This window comes from Stegodyphus dumicola, chromosome 3, assembly GCF_044657685.1.
Source record: "Stegodyphus dumicola isolate Sdum_Otavi_A_Nest chromosome 3, ASM4465768v1".
Taxonomy (NCBI): Eukaryota; Metazoa; Arthropoda; class Arachnida; order Araneae; family Eresidae; genus Stegodyphus; species Stegodyphus dumicola.
This window is the reverse complement of record NC_140770.1, coordinates 136,251,745-136,277,261: the sequence shown is the minus strand read 5'-3', so window position 1 is coordinate 136,277,261 and position 25,517 is coordinate 136,251,745. Positions and strand designations below refer to the sequence as shown.

The 25,517-nt window shown below is 32.7% G+C and overlaps 1 protein-coding gene across 3 annotated transcripts in view; it reads right to left on the bottom strand.

Moving 5' to 3' along the window:
* Positions 1-896: 896 nt before the first annotated feature.
* LOC118183632 (anoctamin-7-like) overlaps positions 897-25,517 on the bottom strand; it is a 383,713-nt gene continuing 359,092 nt past the window's right edge. For all 3 annotated transcript variants that reach the window (XM_035353229.2, XM_035353228.2, XM_085813343.1), the window contains 4 exons: positions 24,768-24,901; positions 21,102-21,192; positions 19,373-19,504; positions 897-4,891 (listed from right to left, as the gene is read on the bottom strand). In XM_035353229.2, coding sequence (XP_035209120.1) covers positions 4,802-4,891; positions 19,373-19,504; positions 21,102-21,192; positions 24,768-24,901 — 447 coding nt within the window. In that variant the 3' untranslated portion in view covers positions 897-4,801. The remainder of the gene's footprint in view (positions 4,892-19,372; positions 19,505-21,101; positions 21,193-24,767; positions 24,902-25,517) is intronic.

The window sequence follows — 25,517 nt, the reverse complement described above, 5'->3', positions numbered from 1 at the left end:
ATGTCCTGTCGGCTAAGTGTCCTTGTCGGTTAAGTGTCCGTGTCGGTTAAACGTCCTGTCGGCTAAATGTCCTGTCGGCTAAGTGTCCGTGCCGGCTAAATGTCCTGTCGGCTAAGTGTCCATGTCGGCTAAGTGTCCTTGTCGGCTAAATGTCTTGTCGGCTAACTGGTGTCGGTTAAGTGTCCCGTCGGCTAAGTGGTTGTCGGCTAAGTGTCCGCGACCGAATTTAAACTTGTATACAGTATTTTGAAGTTAGCAAAACAACGTTAATTACAAGATTACATACAAAATTAATATTTAAGTTATAGGAAATCAAGTACACTAATAATAATAGTAATAATAATAGCAACAACAACAATAATAATAACAGTAAGTAATTCATTACAGTAATTTATCAGTACCTGTTATTTAATTTTAAAGTAAAAAAAAAAAAAATACGACGGTATCACATTCATTCTAGAAAATTATGAACGATTTTGATTGTGATTTATTAAAGAATTACATATCTGTTTTAATATACATATAAAACGTAAAGTTCTCAAATATTAATTATACTATTCAATCATGAAACTCGAGGTACAGATTTTGATACATTCTATAAACTTTCCCAAACATTTTATTTGAATTTTAAAATCCTTATTCTCTGCTTTGTAACACAATTAATCAATAGATTATATACCATTTGCTTTTTTTAATCATTTTTAACAACTGAAGGGATAATATTATTTTCTTTTATGAGGAAAACCATGTCCATCCAGGATGAAGAAGGAAACTGTTGCCAATCTGCATCGTAAAAGATCTTTCTTTTAATATTCTAATTAAGATAATACATTGCTTGTTAGTGTAACAAATCGAGCCATTTAAAACCACATGGAAACTAAATAGCAGTCTGGATATTCTAGGATGAGAATGAATTTTAATAGCATTGATATCATTAACATAAGTAATAAATGACATTTTTAATGTCATACATAATGCTCCTTTTATACAGAACCTTTCTCTATCGTCTCTATATCACAAACGAAAATTTTATTAAAGCAGTAAAATTATGCAGAGCCATATTCATTACATGAATACTTCAAGTACAAGTTAGAACAAATTCTAAATTGAAAGAAAGGATAGATTAATATGAAAATAATCATAACAAATATTTAAGGAGTACAATTTTGTGAATTCCTTTAAATTTTAAAGTTAAAATTTATTGGTTCGGTTCTGCTTAATGCAATCATTTGCAAGTTTTCCTCCATTAAAAATATTATTTAAATTGTAAAATTTGCTCTAATTCGTTGGCAACTATACAATATTTTTATTTAAAAAAGAGAGTGAGCTAATACTTGTTTGATTTCATACTGGTTTTATTTCAGCTAAATTTGATGTTTACTGTGTTTGAAATAGTTAGAGTTTATAATATGTATATATAAAATCTGAAATGTTTACATTTTTTTCTAATTTTCATGTCATATGCATATACAAGTAAATATTTTCTTATTACATAAAAATTCGATTTCTAATTTTTTACCAATTATTTTTTAAAAATTCATAATGCATACAAAGTAAATGTTTTTTTATTGTGAAAAGGAAGAAAGACTGGATAAACATTCTCTGATGAAAAAAAAAATTAAAAGAAAATTTCTATTTCTATTTCCTTTCTTTTTTTCATATTTATCTTTTAATGTTTACATATTGCATGTAAAAAGTAAATAGTTTTCAGTATAAAAAGGGGGAAAACGAGGTAAATATTCTGCTATTGTAAAATAATGCGACTTTTAATTTTTTTTCTTTTTTATAAAGATTTACATGGTGTATATACAGAATTTCATTGTTGGAGGGGGGGGAGAAGAGACAGAGAAGGAAAATAAGAAACGAGGGGGGGAATCGATTTCTACGTTTGTTTTCGTTTTTCTTTTTATTATTTATTTATTTAAGTTTACGCATCGCACATACAAAACTAATATTTTGTATTGATTTCAATCCATTTTAAAATCGATTTCTTATCAATTTAATTTGATACTAGTTTATGCAAAATAAGTTTAATATGTTTTTGTTATGTTATGTACAAAATATGCTTTAATATGTTTAAGCATCAACCAAAAGGACCAAACTACAAATTTCTTAAAACATTCTTTTGGCACATGACAGTCCTTTAAAATATTGATGAGTGATGTAATCTGTTTCATGAAATACACAAAATTCGCTCCCTGACGGATTAAAGAACACTTAACATTTCGTCTCATATTAAACTAAAAAACACACAAATGTTTAATAAACACATAAAAGTCCAGGACAAATAAACACACAAATGCAAATCATAGTTCACTATTCTTCATTTTCATGAACAGACTAACAATTCATAATTTATGTATAGATTTAAATCAAAATCAGAGATAACGTCAGAAAATTAAAGAAAAGTAAGTTTAATGAATTAGGAAAGATAATGCCTTCGTAACGAACCATAAAAAATAAACAAGCTTTAGTCTCTTTCAGAGGCAGACCTGATTACTACCCAGGCCTACAAAGTTCTAGATTTTAGATACCGATTAGTCTTTCCATAATTCCTCATTATAATTTGTTCCTCTCATAAAAGCAAGGAAAGTGAGTGTCTTGGGATTCCCAAGAATGCTGTGCCCACAGCTTTAGACTGTTTTCATAGGGCTTTGAACAATCAATATTATAACTAAAAAAATACGTCATTTTTTTTCTTAGTTATATTATTAATCTTCAAATCAGAAATGATTGGAAAATGAGTTTATGGAAAATTTCCAGTAGTTCTCCTGTTAAATACAAATGCTTAAAAAAGTTAAGCACCACAGTCTTTCTGCAGCAACTATACTAAAGCTCATGTATTTCGGAGAAAATTTAAGATCACAAAACAGAGCACACACACACACACACACAAATTATTTAAATGATTTTTAGAATTCTGTTTTATCCCTTCTGAATGGAAAAAGTCAAAACTTTTTATGTATATAGTATCTGAAGAAGCGTTCACGACATTGGTGTAGTCGTCATTATTGTTATAAAGCTGTAACAGTTATTAACTCCGTTCTCACCTGGGAAATAGGATTTAAACTGAAGCCAATCAAGAAGCTAAACCTGCGCATGCATGAATGCATAGCTGATTGAAAGTCGAATGTCAGTTCGGCTTTGCTTCACTATTATTGGTCGATTCTTATTCCATCTTGGCATAAAGTTGAATAGTTAAAACATTTAGATAAATATTGATACATATACCAGTTTCCATGACGTAACAAGGTCAGGCTGCCTAGCACTGAAGTCCGGCTTATGCCATTTATGAACGCAAAATTCTCGTGTAAATGCTTCACGAAACTCCATGGGTTAGAAAATACAAGTTTTATAGGCAGTGGTTAAATCCATTCTGCACTGCAGAACTGAAAGAAAGATTTAGGCAGCAATGTTTAAATTTTCTAGTTTAATAAAAGCAATTTGATATTAATATAAAAAAAAGGAATTAACCTCAGAGAAGTGATAGTTTAGGTTTAACGTTTTGCCTAGAATGACTTAAAATACGGGGGGGGGGGTGAAATTAAAATAAAGCATATACGTATCACTTATAAATAATGATGTCTTACAATAGATATCTCCAAAATGAATGTTTAATTAGAACTTTGAAGACAGTTAGTTTAATTACTATAAATTTACTAGATAAAATACCCAAAATCAGTGATTGTCTGTCAAAATGGTTCCAGATTCTAGGTTAAACATTTTTAAGTAACCCACGCTTATATATTTAATGTTCTAATAACTATTCTTAATAAAAAATATAATCTTTCATCAAATACTTTATCTCGTACTTCCAGCAGAACAATGAATGAATTGAGTGAAGAATTGTAATTAAATGAAACTTCTATTAACTACTGAATTAACACATTTATTTGGAAATTTTATTTAAATGTAACTTAATCTTATAATCCCAATAGACACAAGAGCAAGATAGCAATATATTTTCACTAAAATATGTCAATTATTAAAAACTTTCTATATTTATAGAAAATTTTAAGAATATTTAATGGTTCAACTATATGGAGGCGTTTTTTGAAACCAAATATTGTACTCTGAATAACATTTTGAAAAAGTTAAGAAATCTTAATACACTTTTTTGACTTAAATAACTTAAGTAATCCATCTGTTTGTTAAAATAACCTAGTGAGCATAATACAAAACTGAATATCAAGCCAAATATTTTTTTTCATATACATTTTACCATAAATTCTAAGACGCAGGAGAAAGTGAAGCAACAGCTTAAATGTTTCTTTAAGGAAATCCGAAAACTTTCAATATATATCGACTTTGACTAGAGCGTTGAGAATAAAAATAAGTACAATAGTAAGTAATGCGACAAAGAGAATAAATAATTTTTTGCATAGGCACATTGAAAATACTGGAGAGCATTTCAAAAAGCGGCGAAACATCTAGAAAATAATAAAAATGTTAAGTAAATCACTGTTTCTTAAAGAATAAGATAGCAGTATTGCTCTGAAGCATGGAGATCTAGGTGGTAATTCGGAGGAAACATACAAGTCCTCAGCAATACATAGCGTCACGAAACATATAAAATATAAGAACACAGAGGTTGAGAACGGTATATCACAGGGAAATTGGTGTACCAAGAAACTCCCACACAGATTCGGGTTTCCCAGTAGCAAGAAGTAGGCCATCAAGAAGGTTGAGGGTGTCCATCCCACAAAAAAGGAATTGATCAACCATCGTGGAAATATCACTATTTCCTTTGGTTGTTCATTGATGGGACAACATTTAGGTGCTGGAGAAATTATGGTTTTGATCAAGTTCTTAGTTTAGATTGGTCACTTTGGTCCTTCTGTACTGCGCCTTCGTCATCTTCATCGTCTTCGTCGTCCCTTCTCTGAGCAACCTATGATGAATGAAAAACATCAGTTTAGAAAGAATTATAAGAGTTGATCTATTGAATTACTGTATTTTAAATTTACTGTCTAACATGTTAAAAAGAATAAAGCACGATTTGAGATTTTTTTTTCCAATTAGTTTTTTTAACATATTCCAAAAAACCTGACGTGGGCACCACATTGACTTCCTTACACGGTCTTTTAAATTATGCAAATTTTTTTCTGCGTTTCATTTAAACTTATTTCCCCGAATTTCGTTAGAGATATATTTCTCATTCAATCAATTCAATTCTCAGTTCGCGGCAAGGGAAAAAAATACATAAAAACTCAAAACATTTTCATTAAAAATTGTAAACTACAGAAAAACCTAAAACACCAAAACCGTTTATAAAACAATAAAAATCATTCAAAAAAATTTTACAATTAAAATTAATTAATAATAAAGCTAAAAAGACAGATCGGGGGGGGGAGATTAGCAGGAGTGAGTGCAAGAGCAAACTTGTAAACTGCGAGCTCGGAAAAGCGTATAAATCATAACAAACCCTTTTGCGAGACCATTAAATTCCGAAAGCTTTCATGTTTTAACGATTAATCACGAAACGAATAACGAAATTTTCAGATTCGATTTTGTAATATGATTATTCTTTATTTAAGTTTGTTTCCAATTCTTTATAAATAATTGTTATTTTGCTATTTTTATTACTGGTATAAGCTGAAATTTTTTTAATAAATAAAGTAGAACTTTCTTTCTTTATCTTTTGCAATAAAATGAAAAATAATTAATTCTCCCCCCAAAAGTTCATGCAATGAAACTGTTAAATTCACTAGCTATATAATCATGTTATATATGAATAAAATATAAACATAATTATATTAATACACAATAAGTTAAGAAAAAAAATTTCTCCATCAGAGAAGAAACTTGCTAATTCTGCTCAGACTGAAAATACATATATTGCAATAAAATTTCAATTTATTTATTGCAATAAAATGAAAAATAATTAATTTTAATTCCTCCCCCCAAAAAAAAATCCATGCAGTGAAACTGTTAAATTAACTAACTATATAATCAATCTTTTACATATGCATAAAATACAAACATAATTGCTAATTCTGCTCATTATATTATTAAGCTGTTTAATAATACATAAAAGAGCACTTCAAAACTTCCTATGTAATTTGTTATCTTTGTAATTCGTATACGCTGATGCCATTTGAAATGCATGGTACGCAAAAATGTCATTTATGAAAATTTCTCTTTAACTGTGCAATGTAGCTGAGATGAAAGTTTATTATCATACCCGCAAATTTTCTTTTCCTTTTAAATTTATCCATTCTGAATTACAAAATAGCAATAATGAAAAATGAAATACGTAATAATGAAAAATATTCTCGTTCCTTAGATTATTTTTACAATGATGCAAATTGGATTTTGTAATACAATTACTTTTTTTATTTAATTTCTTACCTATTCTTTTTAAATAATGTTTATTTTGCTATTATTATTATTATTGATAAAACTGAAATGTTTTCAATCCCGCCTTAATTCATAAGCAAATATTAGCGCAAGTACAGAAAAATATACATGTAAACCAAATATAAATAACCAAATAAAGAAAACCAAATATAAATTACCAAAGAAAGATTATAGTAAACATAATGAATCAGGCTAGTTAAATTATAGGAAATGAAGAAAATTAAATTTGTAATATATCAGTGCTATATATGACTAAATTACAGTTGTTGCCTCTGTTATTAAATATAATAATGAAGATTGATTTAGTTTAGTTTATTTAACTAAAAGCACTCGAAGGCTATCTCCCTAAAGGAAGCAATGCCTTCACGGAAACACTTTCTAAGAGACACTGGCTAAAATATACGTCGTTACACCTGAGGAAAACCACGAAAATGCCCACACAGTCGGCCTGTTCGCTGGGATGCGAACCGCAACGCTCGCGATAGCACGTAACTACAATGCGAGGCTGCCAGAAGTTTTAAATCTAAAATATTCAAAGCCTCGGCTTATATACCTGTAAACGCAATGCATTAATATTATTTAAAATATATTTTCCCCGAGTGGCAACGAGAGAGTTTTTTGATGGAAGCCGATTTGAACGGTAATGTGTTTTTGAAGTGCGCATAGTAATTTCTTTTCTTTTTTTTTCAGTTATATCGTCTCAGTGATATGCAAGTAATGCGAGAATAAAGATTTATTAACATAAGTGAAGAATATTTCTTAAAGAAAGTAAGTTAAGCTAACACACCCAACACTAATTTGCATTCTTGTGCAGACAACGGAAAGAAAAATTTTAAGTAAACATTCAAATCATAATACCTGGTTAATTAACATAAAATTATTTACATTCAACGTTAAATTTTAAAAACGGTTCCTAGAAAACAAACCGGTAGACATTAGTAGCATTGCATTTGCTATTTATTAAAACCACAGAATTTGATAATTATATTTTTATTGTTTCATTTCACTTTTATTAAATCATACATTAATGTTTTTATTTCATGCAATGTGGTTACATAACAGGAAAATTAAAAATTTTCAATTGTTTAAATATTTGCTCCGTAAAATTTATTGGGCGAATAAGAATAATTTCTAACCCATTAGTAAATAAGGTACTAGTCAAAATTTTATATTAAGTGTATTACACAAATTAATGACAGGAAATTAGAAACACTCCAGTGTGTGATATTTCTCCAAACAATCAGGAACATGTAATGCAACACATTTTGCATTCCCACGTTGTTTCACTGCGCTTCTTATGCTTCGCACAAACTTTACAAGTCTTCGTTCATTTTTGTTTTGAAGCGGTTGGATTAATATGTTTTGGAAAATGTCGCCAATTTCGTCCCTGCAATCTTTCTGGTGTATCTCCAGTAGGTATCTGTCCTAATCTGTTACAGTTTGATTGCGCAGCTTTCATTGATAATTCTGCTGAGACTAGTCTATATTCGGTTTCATGAATCTATTGCAACTATGCCAATAATAAACGACAAGCTCTTATGTTGCAGCTGTAGCAGATAATAACGTAAAAACAATCCCGTGTCCGATACCAAGTTCTTATTTTAGGCACAGAAAATGGATTACATATCTGACACTTGGTTCTCATTTTTGGCCAGAACAAGGCATCACATCTCCCACACGTTGTTTTAAGGTTTCCATTCTTGAAGTCCGTTGAAAGCGTAATTGCAAATGTCCAAGGAAGTGTCAATGTGTATTTTAGAAAACACAGATAGGATTCCTGTTATTGTTGACTGCGAAACCGACACGGGAATGCTTCTTTCGTTGTTGAGAGGGAAGGGGAAACACTTTGTTTAGTCGACCTTGTTTTTGCAATACCCTTCCGGCATTTTTTTCATCTTGGGAGCTGAACCGGTTGCAGTCAAAAAAGCCTGTTTTGAAATCCTACAACTATCGTTTTCCTCAACCCTATCAGATGCAGACAGTAAAGATCAAACAGATATGAGGGCCTTAACTGAAATTAATTTACTTAAGAAACGGTTTCTTGGAAGTGAACAATGCTGAGTCGAAAGTTTTGTCAATTGACAAATGTTATTTCTACCTTGCTGATCCAGTCGGTCCAGGTTGGTTGATTTCGTAGACTAGCAATTTTCTAGGAACTGTTTTTCGAAAGACGAAACACGACAAAGCCCTGCCCAGGCACATTTAAATGCTTCAAATAAATTTCCTCAGTACGCAAAAGTCCTCACCCAGCCTTTATTTTCGCAACCGTTAATCGTAGACGCATTTACAAGTAGACTAGAAGAGAAACACGCTAATGTGGCAATAAAAATCGTAAAAACAACCTTGTATATTATACCTACGCTAAATATAAGGTTGTTTTTAAGATTTTTATTGCATTTACAAGTGTTTTAAATGTTACAAAAATATTTTAAATGATGCGAATATTCCTATTTTGCCATCTGTAGTAATAATAATAATAATAGTAAAACAAAAATAAAATAAATTTTGCAAAAACTACAAAATGCAGCTCTTTTTTTTTTTTTTTTTTTTCTTTCTTTAACGTTCTTTCGGTCCCTATATTTGTACCTAGGAAACTAAATTATAAAAAATTACAGCACAAAATAGTTGAATCCCATACGGCTGATCCAGATACACAGCTTTAAAATTTGCGGTTTCTGACGTCATTTTCCACTTGTCTTGAGGGTTTAGTTAATAAATAAATTTGAATAATTTGAGGTTGATTTTTTTTTCTTTTAAATGCCATTTAATAGTATTCTTTTGTGATTTGCTAGTCTCATAAAGTTATATTTTTGTTACATTTGATAAGCCGAAAGAATTTATACGAAAGTTATTTATCTATTCACACGTTAAATTCGTTATTCACATGTCATTTAATATTTTCATGCAGTTTCATTACTATAGAATCACAGTCTAATAATCACATAAAAAGCAATTAAATAGAAATATTTTAATTTTTTTTTCTGAATATAAGTATGTATCCGGGAAAAAGCATAAAAGTGAAATTTCCTAATTATTAAAAACTGTTATTTTTTTTTTTTTTTTTAATTAAGAGTACCTAAAGATGAAAATTCGCATTATTTAAAACATTTTTTTTTGACCTGGAAGTATATGCCTACGAACAGCATTTGCGAAAATAAAGGCTGGATACGGACTTTTGTGGATACGGCGCAAATAATGACATAGAAATCTGATCATGACAGTAGTGACTATGAAATAATTGCTTCTGAGGAGAGAAAGATAAAAATAGTTGATAAATCTTCCATACTAAGGAAAGAATATCATTTATAAGTTTCTAAAGAAACGCTAAAAGTATTGAGAATATCTCGTTTTCCTTGCTGCGTTTTGAGGACCACCAGCGGCCGAGCGTAAAGTCGCCGCTGAACACTGGTAATTCGGTTCTAGGTTCGAATAGCGCGAACGAGCCGGCTGCATAGGCGTTTTCGTGGTTTTGGCCTCGTGTAACGTGTTTCCCTTAGAAAGTCCTTCACGAATGCATCCCTCCTCTTAGGCAGATAGCTCTCGAGGCTTTGCCGCAATTAAATAAACAAACCGAATCAAACCTTGCGGCGTCTTACGATTGACACATTAGAACTCTGAAGAGAAGATTATTCGAATGCGACAAAGCACACAACAGCTATCTACCTAAGGGGAGGTTTGCTCCTAAAGCACTTCTTAAGGAAACTGGTTCATATTCACGTTACTCATAGAGAAAAGACCCCACCAGCGGTCGAGTGGTAACGTCGCTGAACGTTCGTAGTTCGGTTCGAGGTTCCAGTACCGCAAGCGGCCTGGATGCATGGGCGGTGTCGTGGTTTTCCCCATGTGTAATTTGTATACGAGCCAGTTTCCCTTAAAAAGTCCTCCACGAAGGTATCCCTGCCTTTGGGCAGGTAGCTTTCGAGTGTTTTGCCATAATCAAATACATCAAGGGCCACATATGTAAAACCATGAAAAATCAACAGTGCAGCCAGCCCTTTTGCCTAGCTTCGAATTCAGATCAAACTATTAATATTTAGCAGTCTTATTACTGAGGCATTGGAAGGCATATCGACAGGAATTGAAAGTTTCAGAGTTTTTTAATAAAATCAAAATTACTGTCGATAAGCTACTCCTAATATTAAAGAAATCTATAAATTCTGAGAAATCAATACAGATTATTAACAGCATTAAATTAATAATAACGTTAATACTGTATAATATCCCGATTTTTAAAACCAAATTATTAATCGAAGTAGTAAGTTGAAGTTAAGAATCGACAGGAAAGGAACTTTAACTCAAAATTAACATGTTAATAAAATTAACATAATCCTTACAGGGTAATATGCACGTGTAATAATTTTGAAGAGAAGATCGGAGTACTTGTAATTCATGTTCAGTAAAACAATTCTTTTCTTTATTAGCAAAGCAGTGCTTTTACTGTGGATCGACGTTTTTGTTGCATCATTGATAAAATGGCACAGTGAGCATGCCTGTTCTGGAAGAATTATGTCAGCAGTTTTGGACTTTTGAAATATATCTTGTAAGGTCCTTATGTTTAATAACCAGCTATTATAGAATAGAAGAGAAACACGCCAATGTGACAATTAAAATCGCAATAACAATCTTGTATTTAGCGTACATATATTAAAACACTCGATATTATACACTCGATATGTTTTAATATATGTACGCTAAATACAAGGTTGTTATTGCGATTTTAACAGCTATTATAATTTTGATCTTTACTAGAACTTCTTTCGTTATTCCTCACCGGCTCACCAGAGGCCGAACAATAAAGTCGCTAACACTGTTAGTTTCGACCTGGTTCGATTTCAGGCGAACTGTCTGGCTGAATGGGTGTTTTTGTGGTTTCACCATGTATAACGTATATACTAGCCAGTTTCCCTCGCTCGAGATTATTATAATCTGAAGCGGTATGTAAGAGTCAGCGTCATAAATGTTATGCAAGCATCATATAGATTTATTTTGAAATGGTAAACTTTATAACTATTTATTATAAGCAGTTACTAGTTTTAGACTGGGAAGAGGGAAGACGCCGAATAAAAATGAGTTAAGGGGTAATGCAAATTAAAGTTTGTATTTTTATTTACATATTATTTATATTGTATCACTATAGTTTGTCTGTTTCACATAATTTCATAGTCTTTTCCAATGCTCATGACAGTTTCATGACCTAATTTTATCACTTATACTAGTACACCATCTTACTACTCATAAATATTAACCAGTTAACTGTGATTGACGAGTATACTCGTCATGGAGAAGCGGCACGATGTTTTGTATTGACGAGTATACTCGTCATGCGTATAATGAAATGGAAAGATAAGAGGGAGGTTTATTTAGGATGGAGGATTTATAGAGGTACTGTACATAATGACAACGTAATAGAAACAGAGAAAGGAAAAATAATAACAAAGAAACTGGAGCTAGTGATTGATTATAATTAAAAAAAATGGGTGGAGTGGATATGAGCAATGAATTGCCATAGCGTACTCCACAGCAAGAAAACGACTCAAAAAGTACTACAAAAAATATTTCTCCACTTCTTAGATATTATGTGTTTGAATGCATTCATATTAGATATAAATAAAACATAATGGAACATTAACGCGTATCACTTTTTGCTCAAATTTATTGAAGACATTTTTGCGACGTATCCAATTGGAAAAAAAACACCCCTGTGCGAAGGATTTCGCATTGCTACAAAAGTAAGATCAGGAAGGAATCGCGTTACTGGTGTTCGATTTGCAAATTCCCTGTTTCACTGAATATCACTCCACAACAGGCATTTAAATTCTTACTTTTATATGCATAATATTTAATTTAATTTATTGCGTTTTTAGTTTAATATGTATGTAATATATGCTCATGTTAATCAAATAAGTAAATATTAGTAATAAAATTTTCAATTTTATAAAATAAACCCATCTTTTTCATCCAATATCTTACCAGCGCAACTTACTCTGTGATTGGCGAATATACTCGTCATGGCTCGATTCTGGCAACACAAAACGGCGCGCACTCTTAAACGAGGGCGCCACAGTTAACTTGTTAATAGAAAGCACTATAATTTATTGCTAACATGCATGTATTTCTTATCCCGGTGAAAGAATGGCAGTCAGAAATTTTACTGAAAGGAAATAATTTATTAGTCCAAAGAGGCTTTGTCCCTGAAGGACTATTGTTTTGGTTTTGCGATTTTGCGTTGAAAACGTTAAAAGGTTGTATCCCTTTTCAAAGCGTTGCCACCAAATACTATTGTCAAATACTATCACCAAATACTACTATTATAATTGAAGAAATTAAATAATGAAGAATCTGCATAAATGTATGTACGTGTCTCGCACTGAGATAAAACAATGGTACCTAGAGCCATCCAATTTAACTAGCAGAAAAACGGAGATTCTAATTTACAAAAGCTTATTCAGACTCATTCTTACATATCCTTCTGAGACATGGGCAATGACAGAAAAAATTCTGTCTACGAAAGAAAAAATTTTAGAAGTATTTTTGGTGGCGTAAAATCTAACAATATCTGGAGAAGAAGAACTAACTCTGAACTCTATAAATCTTTTAAAAAACCAGATATAGTAAAATATATAAGGATTCAGAGAATTAAATGGCCAGGACACATGCGCAGAATGAATGAAAACCCTGTAAATAAAAAGATCTGCTCGACTAGACCATTCGGCACCCGAAAAAGAGGAAGACCTAAACTTAAGTGGCTCGACTGTTTAAAAACAGACTTAAGAATTTTTAAAATACATAACTAATTGGATGTCCATGGCCAAGGATAGAAAAGCTTAGAATTCGATTCTGAGGAAGGCAAGGGCCCATCATGGGCTGTCTGGTCATTGAAGAAGAAGACCTAAAGTATTTTGAATGACGCAATCTTATTGCGAATAAGGGCATCTGGAAGCCCAAATTTCAAAATTTGAATTTGTTTTATTATCGATTTCATATTTTGTAAAACTTTAACGAATTTTTGATTGACAAACTCAACGATTTCAAAGCGAGCAATGGCAACACTCCACCGGGGGGGGGGAAACCTTTTTATCTCCAGCGCGCAGAACCGTGTATCGGAAATTCTAAAGATATGCTCATTTTAAAATTATTTTGCGACATTTCTGTTGAACTGAATTTTATGATTTAAGTGCAAAGAGCATGATATTTAATAAAAAAAAAGGTAACACACAAATCGTTAAAAAAACGCCCCTTTGGACGTAATTTAAAATCTGAAACTTTTCAGTTTTTTTATCGGTAATATATTCAAATGATTTGTGATTATAAATATTTACGAGTAAAATTTTGAGAATTTCCGCTATTAATTTGACTTAATATTATGCTTTAAAAAACAACTGCGAAACTAAACAGCTCCGGAATGTTTCATCATGGTTCCAGTTCAAGAAATCGAATTATTTTTTGACTATTACATTTAGGTTATTTGTCATTTGAATATTTACGTATGCCCTCGAAAGTGAAAACTTCAATTAGGAAGATCTTGATCCCATTAACGAAGATTAAAAAAAAAAAAAGTTTTAGTAATATGCAAACCTTGCCAGTATGCAAATTCAATAAGTTACAAGAATTCAAACTGTTGAAAAAAGTTATACAATTTATGATTTTAAAGAATTGTAAAAATTTGATTATTTTAGTAGTTAGGCAAAAATATCCAATTTAACATTTCTAAAATGGGATATTGGAACTCTTACTTTTCACCTTTACCTCTTATCAGGGCCCATCCCAACGTGAGCCAGATGGTGCACAGCACATGAGCGGCCAAATTTAAACGCGGCGAAATGATTATGAAATATATTATATCAGGATCGTTCCTAGAGGGGATCCAGCGTACGTGAGCGGCGAAAATCAGGGGCGGCCGGACTCTCGCGATAACACGCCTAAATATTTTAAACTCATTACTAAAAACTATATTTAGTAATTAATTTTAAACTAAGTACTTGTCATATGTAAGTACTTTTCATACAATTTGTCATATATAAGTATTTACTAAGTATGAAGTAAAAATTTCATTAATCATTGAGCAATTATTATTATTTTTTTTTAAATTTGGGGCGGCAATCTTAGGAAAGTACGCGAGCAGCGAATGGCCTAGGGACGGCCCTGTATTATTAGTTCAAAGGGGGAATTTGCCCTGAAGGACTATTATTTTCGTTTTGGCATTTTGCGTTGGTTCACTATAAATGTCCGATTCGCTTTTCAAATTGTTGCCACCAAATATTATCCCCCTGTATTATATTTGAAGAAATTAAATAATAAAGAATCTACATAAATGTATGTATGCTTTTCGGACTGTGGTAATACAACGGTACCTAGAGCCATCCGATTTTGAATAACGTACGTTTCCACCCGAATATGGGCATGTGGAAGCCCTAATTTGAATCTGAACTTGCGATTATCGATTTCATATTTTGTAACACTTCAACGAATTGAATAAAAAACTAAAGATTTTAAAGCGAGCAATGGCAGCACTGTAAAAAAAAAAAAAAAAAAAAAAAAAAAAAATCTCCAGCGCGCGAGACTGTGTATCGGAAATTCTAAAGATATGCTGAATAGGATTTTATTTGTTTTAAGTGCGAAGAACATGGTATTTAATAAATTAAGGTAAGAACACATAAAACCTTAAAACACCCCTTTGGGTGTAATATAAAATCTGAAAGTTTCAGATAATTATTATTATTATTACTGCTTAAATTCAAGCGATGCTGATAATAGTGATAACAGGGCTAGCGTGTCCACATCGGATGGCAAAACTTTTTAGAGAAGTAACAAACAGCGAAATTTAAGAGTGGCAACATGTTTAGAATTCAAGGAAGACTTTGAGAGCACAAACTAGGAACAGCAAAATTTTTCGAATTTCTGGATTCACCGGACAGCAGAATTTAGGAGCCGCAGATACTGCAATCGGCCCAAAATGTCTAGCCCGGCCCTAATGGTTAAAGCTTTTCTGCAACGACTAGGGAAAGCGAGTTTGTTTCCTCCTGTTTTGTGCTTATAGCATTTATACGCATGATTTCAAGTCACTGACAATTGATAACACTGACGTTTATAGCCAGAATTAAAAAATATACAAATTAAATATATAAAATTAAAAATTAAAAAAAATCTGAAAAGTTTCAGGTTTTAAGTTACGTCCAAAGGTGCGTTTTTTTAACGTTTTGTGTGTTACCTTTGTTTATGAAATATCATGTTCTTTGCACTTAAATCATAAAATTCAGTTCAACAGTAATGTCGCAAAATAATTTTAAAATGAGCCTATCTGTAGAATTTCCGATACACAGTTCCGCGCGCTGGAGATAAAAATCTTCTTTTTTCCCGTAGAGTGTTGCCATTGCTCGCTTTTAAATCGTTGAGTTCGTTCATCAAAAATTCGTTAAAGTTTTACAAAATATGAAATAAATAATGAAACGAATTCCAAATTTCAAATTTGGGCTTTCAGATGCCCATATTCGCAGTACGATAACGTCATTCAAAATTGGATGGATCCAGGTACCGTTGTTTTATCACAATGCGAGAAACATACATACATTTAGACTGATTATTCATTATTTATTTTCTTTAAATATAATAAATAATATGTGGTGGCAACAATTTGAGTGAAACAACGCTTATCGTGAATCGACGCAAAATGCCAAAATGAAAATAATAGTCCTTCAAGGCAAATTTCCCCTTTGGACTAATAAATTGAAAAGTTATTATTATTATAAGGGCACAGACCCGATCTTCCTAGCCGGCACAAGCCGGCCGTATGATGAAAAAGGGACTTTCTAGGAAAAAACAAATGTAAGTGGGAAAAAAAAAATGTCCAAAATCTGAGTCTCAGTGCCGAACTCCAACTCTGGCTTTGTTCGTATTTATAATCTTCATTATTGTCTTTGCAAAATCTTTCAAATTTGAATAGTTCCTTTTAAAATCTTCCTTAAAATTCTTTCTATTCTCTCTTGCACTCCAGGTAAGCGTACATTCATCGAGGAAGTGTCTGGCGTCCCCAAACTTATCACAAATTAAGCATTTGTCATTCTGTAGATGGAACCGATTAAAATAAGCCGGGAAACGCCCATGATGAATCAGTACCTGATTTATATCAACATTACTTATAATATTCATCTTCTCGTTTAACGTTATATTTTTCATTAACTCTTTTTTCTTATTAGACGATTCCCAGCGAAAATTCCATTCTGTATAAATCCAGTTTTCCATTTCAGCAATAGCCTTTTTTCTTGAATCTTGGATATCAAAATTATCGGTCCCATCCCCAAGTGCCGCCATTTTAGCAAGGGTGTCCGCTCTTTCATTTCCGACAATTCTACTGTGTGCTTTTACCGAGTGCAATTTAACAATATGTTTTCTTTCAGCCTTTTTAAACAAGTCTTTTATTTCATTAATTAGTTGATTTTTATGATCTGGTTGGCGAGTGCCTGAAGCGCAGATAGGGCATCAGTATAAATATTTGTAAAACATCCAATTGTTAATTTTTTATTAATCCAATTCAAAGCCTCTGTCAATGCGTATAGTTCTGCTTGATAAGCCGAATTGGTTTAAGTTTTATTCTCACATTACCTAACGGCTATTTCGCCACCAGAAGGAAACTCAAGATCATAAAATAATCCAAATCGCGTCATTCCGTGAATAATATCCTCATTCTCTTGTTGAATAGACTTACTTGTGAGTACTTTTTGTCCAATTTCAGTATCTATAATAATTTTATTAGCTAATAGAAACTTTTTGTAGTAAAACTTGTATAGAATCGAGAGGGGCGGAACACCTGCAAGGACGCAGGCAACATCAGTTGAAACGGTTCTGAACGCTCCTGTAATGGCAAGCATCCAGCCTCTCTGCAGGGTGTCCAATTTCATTTTAATTTTAAGTACCTCCTCTGCCCGGCAGCCCCAAGCTCCGACTCCATAAAATATTTTAGGGATGATCACATTTCTAAATCTCTCTCTCAGGGTGAAACTCTTTCTGTTCAAAGTACCAGTACTAAAATTATACTTATAACCTTTTAAAATGTTATCTGTGATTCTATGTATATGCTTAAAATGTTCTGCAAAACTCAATTTGCTATAGTCTTTCTCTCACCCCGAAGAAAATAAGTTCACAAGTTTTTTCATTATTAAAATATATTTTCTCTCTGTCACTCCATTCTTTCAAATCATTTTCTACTTTTTAAAATACTTTCTCCATTTTTTCAAGGGAGTCTTCCTCCACCATAACCAATATATCGTCGGCATAACAGACAATCCCACAGTTCGAAATATTGACTTTCTGCAGTAAGTCATTAACAATGAAGCCCCAGAACAGAGGAGCGCTGGAAGAGCCTTGAAGGCATCCATTGTAAATGTCAAAAACAAGATTCAGATTATCAGATGGGCCCTTAAAAACCATTTTTCGACTTTTAAAGTAATTTTTTATAATTTCATACATATTCTTAGTAATTCCAATATTCTTCAAGTGTCGCATCAGGAAGAGCCACCTTACATTATCAAAGGCATCCCTGGCGTCAAATGAAACCAGAGCCACATGCTTAGTCTTTCTTTTCTCTCTAATGCCAGATATGACTCTATAAAGAGCCAGTTCGGTTGACCTTCCCTTTCTAACACCAAATTGCCTTGCAGAAATAATATTATTCTTATTTAAACTAAATTGCAGTCTATTAACTAAAAGTTTATCATAAACCTTTGCAAATGTTTTCAGTAGGCAAATTGGACGAAATCCACCCTTATCCTTTAGAATCAAGATTAAATTCCATACATCTGGAAATATCCCCAACTTCAAGCATCTATTGTATAACACTGTGAAAAAGGAAGGACAATCCTCAAACAATATCTTCAACAATGTAGCCCCGATCCCATCTAACCCAGGAGTAGACCTTATCCGTAGATTTTTCATCTCAATCAGAATTTCACTATAAAACACTTTCTCCTTTTCATCCTCCTCCAAAATAATTTCTTTTTCATATACATCCTCATTATAATCATACATACATACATATATATATATATATATACTCCGCCTTTTCCTAAATCTGGCAACAGCTACAGCGGCGAGATACTTCTTCAAGCTGCGTGAGGAAATGGACAGAATTCCATTCAGATGAGGTTACGACGTGGCGATAGATGCAGCTGGACTATGCCGCTCGACAGTGTTGCTTGATGATGTAATTCCGTTTCATGATGAATCGAACTTTCTATTTTATTTCCTTTCACTCTGTACATATCATAATCATGTTTATTCTTTCATTATTAAATACCTTTAAAATGCCAAAGCCTTCCTCTATTTTACCCCTTAACCTCATTCCACATATATATATTATTACATCAACAGATATCTGTTAACACATATTTGTTTACAATTTCTCCGAAATTTAAAGGACAATGATTACGTTGTTTGCTCACATGTTTATTTAAGAATATTTAAAATGTTTATTTAAGAATCAGAATATATCAATATGGTTTTCGACATACGATGCAGTTAAATATGCTGAATATAATTAAACGCAGTCTTTTTGAAACCTTCTTGTATAATGTTTGTATGCTACAGATCTGATGCATTGTATTAAGCTGAAAGACAAATCTAAATTTGCAGATCTTATACGTGCGCAAATTTTATTCAGTGCCGATGCAACCCAGGATCGCTGATCCTAAAATCCTTTGCTGATCCTAAATTCTGAAGCTCATTGCCTTCCCTAAATTCTGAAATTTCTGCCATTCCTAATTTTTTCTGTTCGGAATTTTCCTAAATTAAAAAAAAAAAAAAAATGCTGCCTTTATTCAGCCGTCCATTGTGGCAGCACGAGCTGTGGCCTTAGCCCTAGTGAACCAGTGCGTTAGAATTTAGAACTGGCAACATTTTTACGATTTTTTAGGAAGGCAACGGGCGATAGAATTCAGTAGCAGCGCAGAATGTCTGCGCCCAGACAGCAAAAAGGTCTAGAGCCAGTTCTACTAGCATGATAAAAGCATATCTACATTACCTTCATAATAGTATCAGAATCTGCCAGGGCTTGCTTCGCGAGGTACCGCTCTCGTTTGATCTTCAGCTCTAGGGCGAGTGGAATATCGGGTACCAACATGTCGATCAGACGACAAACAGTAAACACAACATGCTGCAATGAAAATTAAGAACCTTAGAGTATATAACCAAATAATTTGCACCGTATCCACAAAGTCCTTACCGGGCCTCTACTTTTAAAACAGTCAGCTATACGAATTGGTACATCCAAATTACGAAAATGTTTCGAATGACGCAAATATTCATGTTCTGGTAATTTTTAAATTTAAAAACATCGACTTTTTAAAAATTACGAAATCAAAATTTTTGTTCACTCCCACGCTTCGTGTATTTAGGAAACTTGTATACTAGTTATAAAAATAATTTTCAAAACTTCCAAAAAAACAAATTTTTAAACTTTTCCAAACTGTTTGACTTCCGTAAGATAAAAACTGACTGAGATATTTCATTCTAAAGTGGGAGCTCAAATTCAGGGGCGGTAGCAAATTTAAGAGCGAAATGTTTAATTTGTACGTAACCAAATGCAAAATATTAGTTTAGAGAAAGGTTTCGACTGTCTGATTTAATGACGTGCCCTTCTATGCAGATTGTCGCGAAAAGTATTAATAAATATAATTTCACAGAATCCTACAGAATTTGTTTTCTAGACAACACTAGCAGGCTTTGGTACTCGCAAAAACCAAGTCTTAACACTGTTTATACACATTTAGAAATTAAAATATTTCGAACTTAATGATTTTTTGCCTTATTATTAAATTATAAGTCTAAATACTAATATTAATATTTAAGAATATTAATAACATATTTTTAGCGTTTGTAAAGTTACTTGTGTGAAAACTCTTTCGGCTTAAGAAATACTACAACAAAACTATAAATTAAAGACATTAGTAAATCACAAAAGACTATCACTGAATGTCGTAAAATTAAAGTCGAATTACTTTGATTTATTTATTAACCAAACCCCTTCCCCAAGGTAAGTTGGTAATGACGTCAAATTTCCTGAATTTTGAAATTAAACATCTTTCCTAATTTATGCCGTAGGGAACTTTTTGCCTTTCATTTTTTAATGAGTGTTAAGTTAGTTAGGTTACTTCACTATGGCAAAGCCATGAGAACTATCTATCTAAGAGGAAGGATGCTTTCGTGGAAGACTTTCTGAAGGAAAATGGTTGATATTCCCGTTACATATGGCGAAAATCGCGAAAAGCATCCACGCAGTTAGCCCGTTCTCCTGGGTTCGGACCCAAAGCAGGGTCGAACTATCAGTATTCAGTGTTCTTAACCACTCGGCTACTGGTGGGCTTGTAATGAGGGTAAATTTTTTTATAATAAATACAGGGGCTGGTAAACCGTATAAAAAGCTTAACTTCGTAAAAAAATTGATTTCTTTAAATCTAAAAAATGACAAAACAGGAATAGCTGCGTTATTTGAAATATTTTTATAGTGCGAAGTACATGCCTACGACCAACAGTTACGAAATTAAGGACCGGGTAAGGACTTTTGCAGACACGGTGTATGTATAAAGTTTTTTTTTTTTTTTTTTTTTTTTTTTTTTTTAAAGTTTGTTACGAGCCCAGCATAAATAGCAATGACATTTTATATAATTGTCGATGTAGTTGGCTATTTGCCAAAAAAGATTAGGTAACTTATTTTCAAAATTATTAATTTTAAGAAGAAAAGAATAATTTACCTCAAATAATATAACAAAGCCAAATCTTAATGCTAGCAGCCTCCAGTAAAACGTCGTATGGTTGCCATCTTGGTCTCGAAAGTCTGAATATCTGGAAAAAAAAAAAAAAAAAAAAAAAAAAAAAAGGAAACGACAGGAAACTAAATTATTTTTATTTCAAATAAGGCTAAAATTTTATTTGATAAAACAGAGTGACAGTTACAGTCTTTAAATCGATTGGTTTCCAGAGCAAAATGTTGTTCATCTCTGAAAATATTTATACATATTTCATTACATTGTTGCTTTTGTGTATTGTTTTAATATTATGAAGTGTTTTTTTAATTCTTACACTGAGGGTAATAGTTTGCTTATATTTATTTGCGAGTAATTGAATTTTGAGCTGTATGTTTTGCAAATATGTATTTATTTCTTCTTTATCATTGCAGATGTTCCAATTTTGAATCAAATTACGTGTAAATTGCTAAAATAGCTTAATTAGAATACAAGATAAAATGCTCATGATAATCCTCGACAATTTTAGAGTACTAGACTATTTGGCAACTTTCTGGAAGTTTCGGAAGAACGATTTTCGAAGGTTTAAGACCGATTTTTCCGAAGTTTTCAGAAGCCTCAAAGCCAAATAAATATGGCTCTTTTGCACAGCCTCGGAGCCATAAAATACGGCTGCGAGACCTAGGATGCGGCTATCTTCTTGTATCACCTCTTCAATTCTACCTCGTATTGAGAAATCTCATCTTCGGACATTAACATAATGTCAGGCCCAGTCAAGATTTTCTGCTGAATGCCAGGAAAAACCTTCAAAGCATCAAGGATGTGACAACTGTTAATCAGTTCTGAGATTTTTCATTTTCAAAGAGAATTAAGTGATGAGTTTTAAAGTTTGTTCTGTGAGTGATAGCCGAAGTTAAGAAGATCTAAGAAGGATTTGCTTATTATCCGCTTTCCCCTCGAGCCTTTTACAGCTATTTATTTTGCTGTCAGTCATTATTATGCATAATAAATTATCGTTCCTCGTGCTCATTTGAAAAGGTTATTTAAAAAGACATACACGAACTCGTACCTTGCAACAGTATAGGACAGTTACATACTGTTACGAAATGTACAGGTACGATAAGATAGCTTCCCCGCAAAGCAGGTTTAGGGTTGCCATAAATGACAGAAGAAGGCAGGGTTACCGCATTTTGCTACAAAAATTGGCGATATGACATGGACGGATGGAGAACCTTCTGGAACGAATTCTTACCGGTTTAGCCCAGAATGTTCTCGAACAAAAGCCAAAAAGTATATAAACACTGCTGGTACGCGGAGAGTCAGTACGAGATAGTTAGTCTCGAGTTAGTCCGTGTGGAGTCGATCGAGTTGACAGCCGGGCATTGAGTGGCAAGTGGGTCGTCGAGTGCATCGAAAGAGTCTTTTAGTGTATCGCGGTTAGTGCATCGTCGAGAGAGTGTGTTGAGCTCCGAGAATGACTGAACCGAAGAGTCGGGAGCTGTGCTCTGTGTGTCGTCGAGTGCATCGCAAGTTGTAGCGTGGAGAGTCTCGAGAGTACGTGGAGTTCCGAGAACGACAGAACAGAGTCGGGAGCTGTACTCTGGTGCTTTGCAGTGAACCTGTCTCCACCGTTATAGCATGATAACCTGAAGGCTGTGTCGCTGATTGTTCCGGGAGTGTATAGTAGATCTTCGGCGACTGTAAAATGTAACTTTGAAGCTGTCCTGATTAATATTGGCTAAATAAAGCGTGTTTCGATACTTCATCAAGTGTCGTCGTTAATCACTCCAAGTCTGCACGTAGGGACGTGAAGTAATAGAAGAAAAAAAAAAATGCAACAACATTATCTCGTTGACCGTGAAAGCTGGCTACCATTGAACCATGGAAATGGCGAAGATCCAGCCAAAATTGCGCCAATCATTCTGGCAGAATTATGAATGAAATTATGCCTGTTTACTTAACAATTTATTAAACAATCAGTATTCCATCTGCTTCGTCTTCCCGCTTTGAAAAAGGCTTTCTTCGATTTCTACTATATAGTAGTTAGAACCTCCAATCATATAGGAAGCATTATTTAGAACGCTATAAGTATAAAACTCCCATGGCTAATTATTACGGACTATTACTGTTTTGTCGGCCATATCCAGTTGTCCGTTTCTCCGTTTAATAACAGGTGATAATTCTCTCGACCAGTTGTAAATGAATAGGAGTACTCTTACGAATGTTATTCTACAGCACTCAAACCAGGCTCCTTTTCCAATACATATCCTCTTCTCATAACTCTTCACGTTGCTTCACCACTTTTTATCCGTTTCGAAATAATGTGTCCATTAACAGAAACTTTTTTGTTGGTAGAATCTTATAACTTTGAAAATCATCGACTGCTTGCTGTTCTGTAGAAAGCAAATCCAAATTTTAATCACGTTTTCAAAATGCAGGAAAAATTACAGCAATAAAAGCTAATTTATATTCCTCTTCTTAAAAACGAAAGGTCATTCACAACACAATATTATTCTATAAATTATGCAGCCAATATCTCATTCTTTATGTAATAATTGAAATTAAAAATTATTCTTCCATCCTAACGCAAGTTCGAGGCCTGATTTTTACCTATATTTTTACTTCTCAACCTTTTTTTGTCGCGGCACACTTTTAACGATTTCAGAATTTGGCGGCACACACACAAAAAAAGGTAAGTTAAAAAATGGTTTACTTACCTATAATACACTGTGTAAAAAAGTTTCTGATAATAATTTTGAATGTAAAATTCAATATTATGTACTAAAAAAACAGCAGTAAGTTTATTAAGGGATTAATTACAAGTTAATAATAAGAATATTTTTAATGAGAATGAGCTTGATGTTTTTGATAATTTTATTTATATTTGGTCGTAAAAATGACAATGCTACTCTCATATCGTCTTCTGCATTTAACAGTCTCTATCTTGTTCTTCGTTTTTATGTTGGTTAATACTGAAAATCCGAATTCACACAAATAAGATAACGAAAACTGTAAATAATATTTTTAAAGCGTTTTGGGCCATCGTGTGATAATCGCATGTAATGTTAATCCAAAATGAATTAATTGATTATTCCGAATATTTTAAAATTAAATCTCGATTATTAGAAAGCGAAATTAGTTCTTCCTCTTTGTTCAAAGTTAATTCAAATACAGAAGCCTTGGATACCACAAGTGGGCGCTTATTAGTCTTAAAAACCGAATTTCACCAATTCTCATGTGTACCCACCCTACACTAGGATTAAGCCCATTATAATTTTTACTATAATCATTTCTAAAATTTGGCGGCACATAAAAGTGCCACGGCAAGTGGCTGAGAATTACTGCTACAGGACCTGGATCTCAGATTTCATGGCACCCGCAAATCGTCTTTTATTTCCTAAGAAGCCCAGTTTTTCCATGTAAAGACAACGAATGTGGGCATTGGAAGAACTTGAAAAAGCGTTGTAAGAAGACCCTAGAGTGGTTTAATCAGCTCTGCCTCAGATGTTTAATTCTAGAACAGAATACAAGTACGAAATACTTCTGTAAATTATACATCAAACTTATCATAAGTTTTTATAATCCACTACCGCTTAAAATATTTAATTTCCTTTTCAGTAATGAGCAATACTAAAGGTGTAATTATAGTTGCATAATTACCGAAAATACACTTACCTACAGGCTTGCGTAAGTGTGCCATTTGGTGCCCATGCCAAAGTAAAATTAACATAACCTTTTAGATCCCATCTATACTCGTATTCGTATAACATTTTAGGCAGGAACTCAGAAGTAAAGGCGATGAGGAATGCCTGCAAATAAAGACTTCAATTAGAAATCAATAATGAATATTCAGCCATTTTCCAAATACAGTAAAACCTCGGTACACGAATTTAATTTATTCCCTTGAAAGCCGTTCGTCAAGTGAGATGTCCGTAAACCAAAAACAATTTCCATAGGTATTAATATAAAAAGGATTAATTTGTTTATGGACCACAGATGACTGATTATTTAAATACAGTACCTTATGCACAAGTCCAAACCAATAGAAATAATGTAAAACGAAACAGCTAAAGGCAATAAAAAACAAGATAAAATAGATAAAAAGACAATACAATTTTATTACATCTGTATGAAGTTTAGATTAGACGGCATAAATGAAAAATATGAAGAAAAATTTTATTGTTTGGATGCGAAATTCTCTTTCATAAAAACATCAGGCAACTTTCTTTAGGGGATTTTTTTTTATCTTTTCTTTATCTTTAATTAAGCGTCACTCGATTCTGCTTGAGACTCACTGGGTCCTCTGTTCACTCAAAATTTCAGCAATATGCTTTGTAATTGTCTATTTTAAGATGTTTCTAAATTGAGACATGGCATTCTCCTTAAAAAAAAATCTGTATGCTGTAGGTTGCTATTGCTTCATTA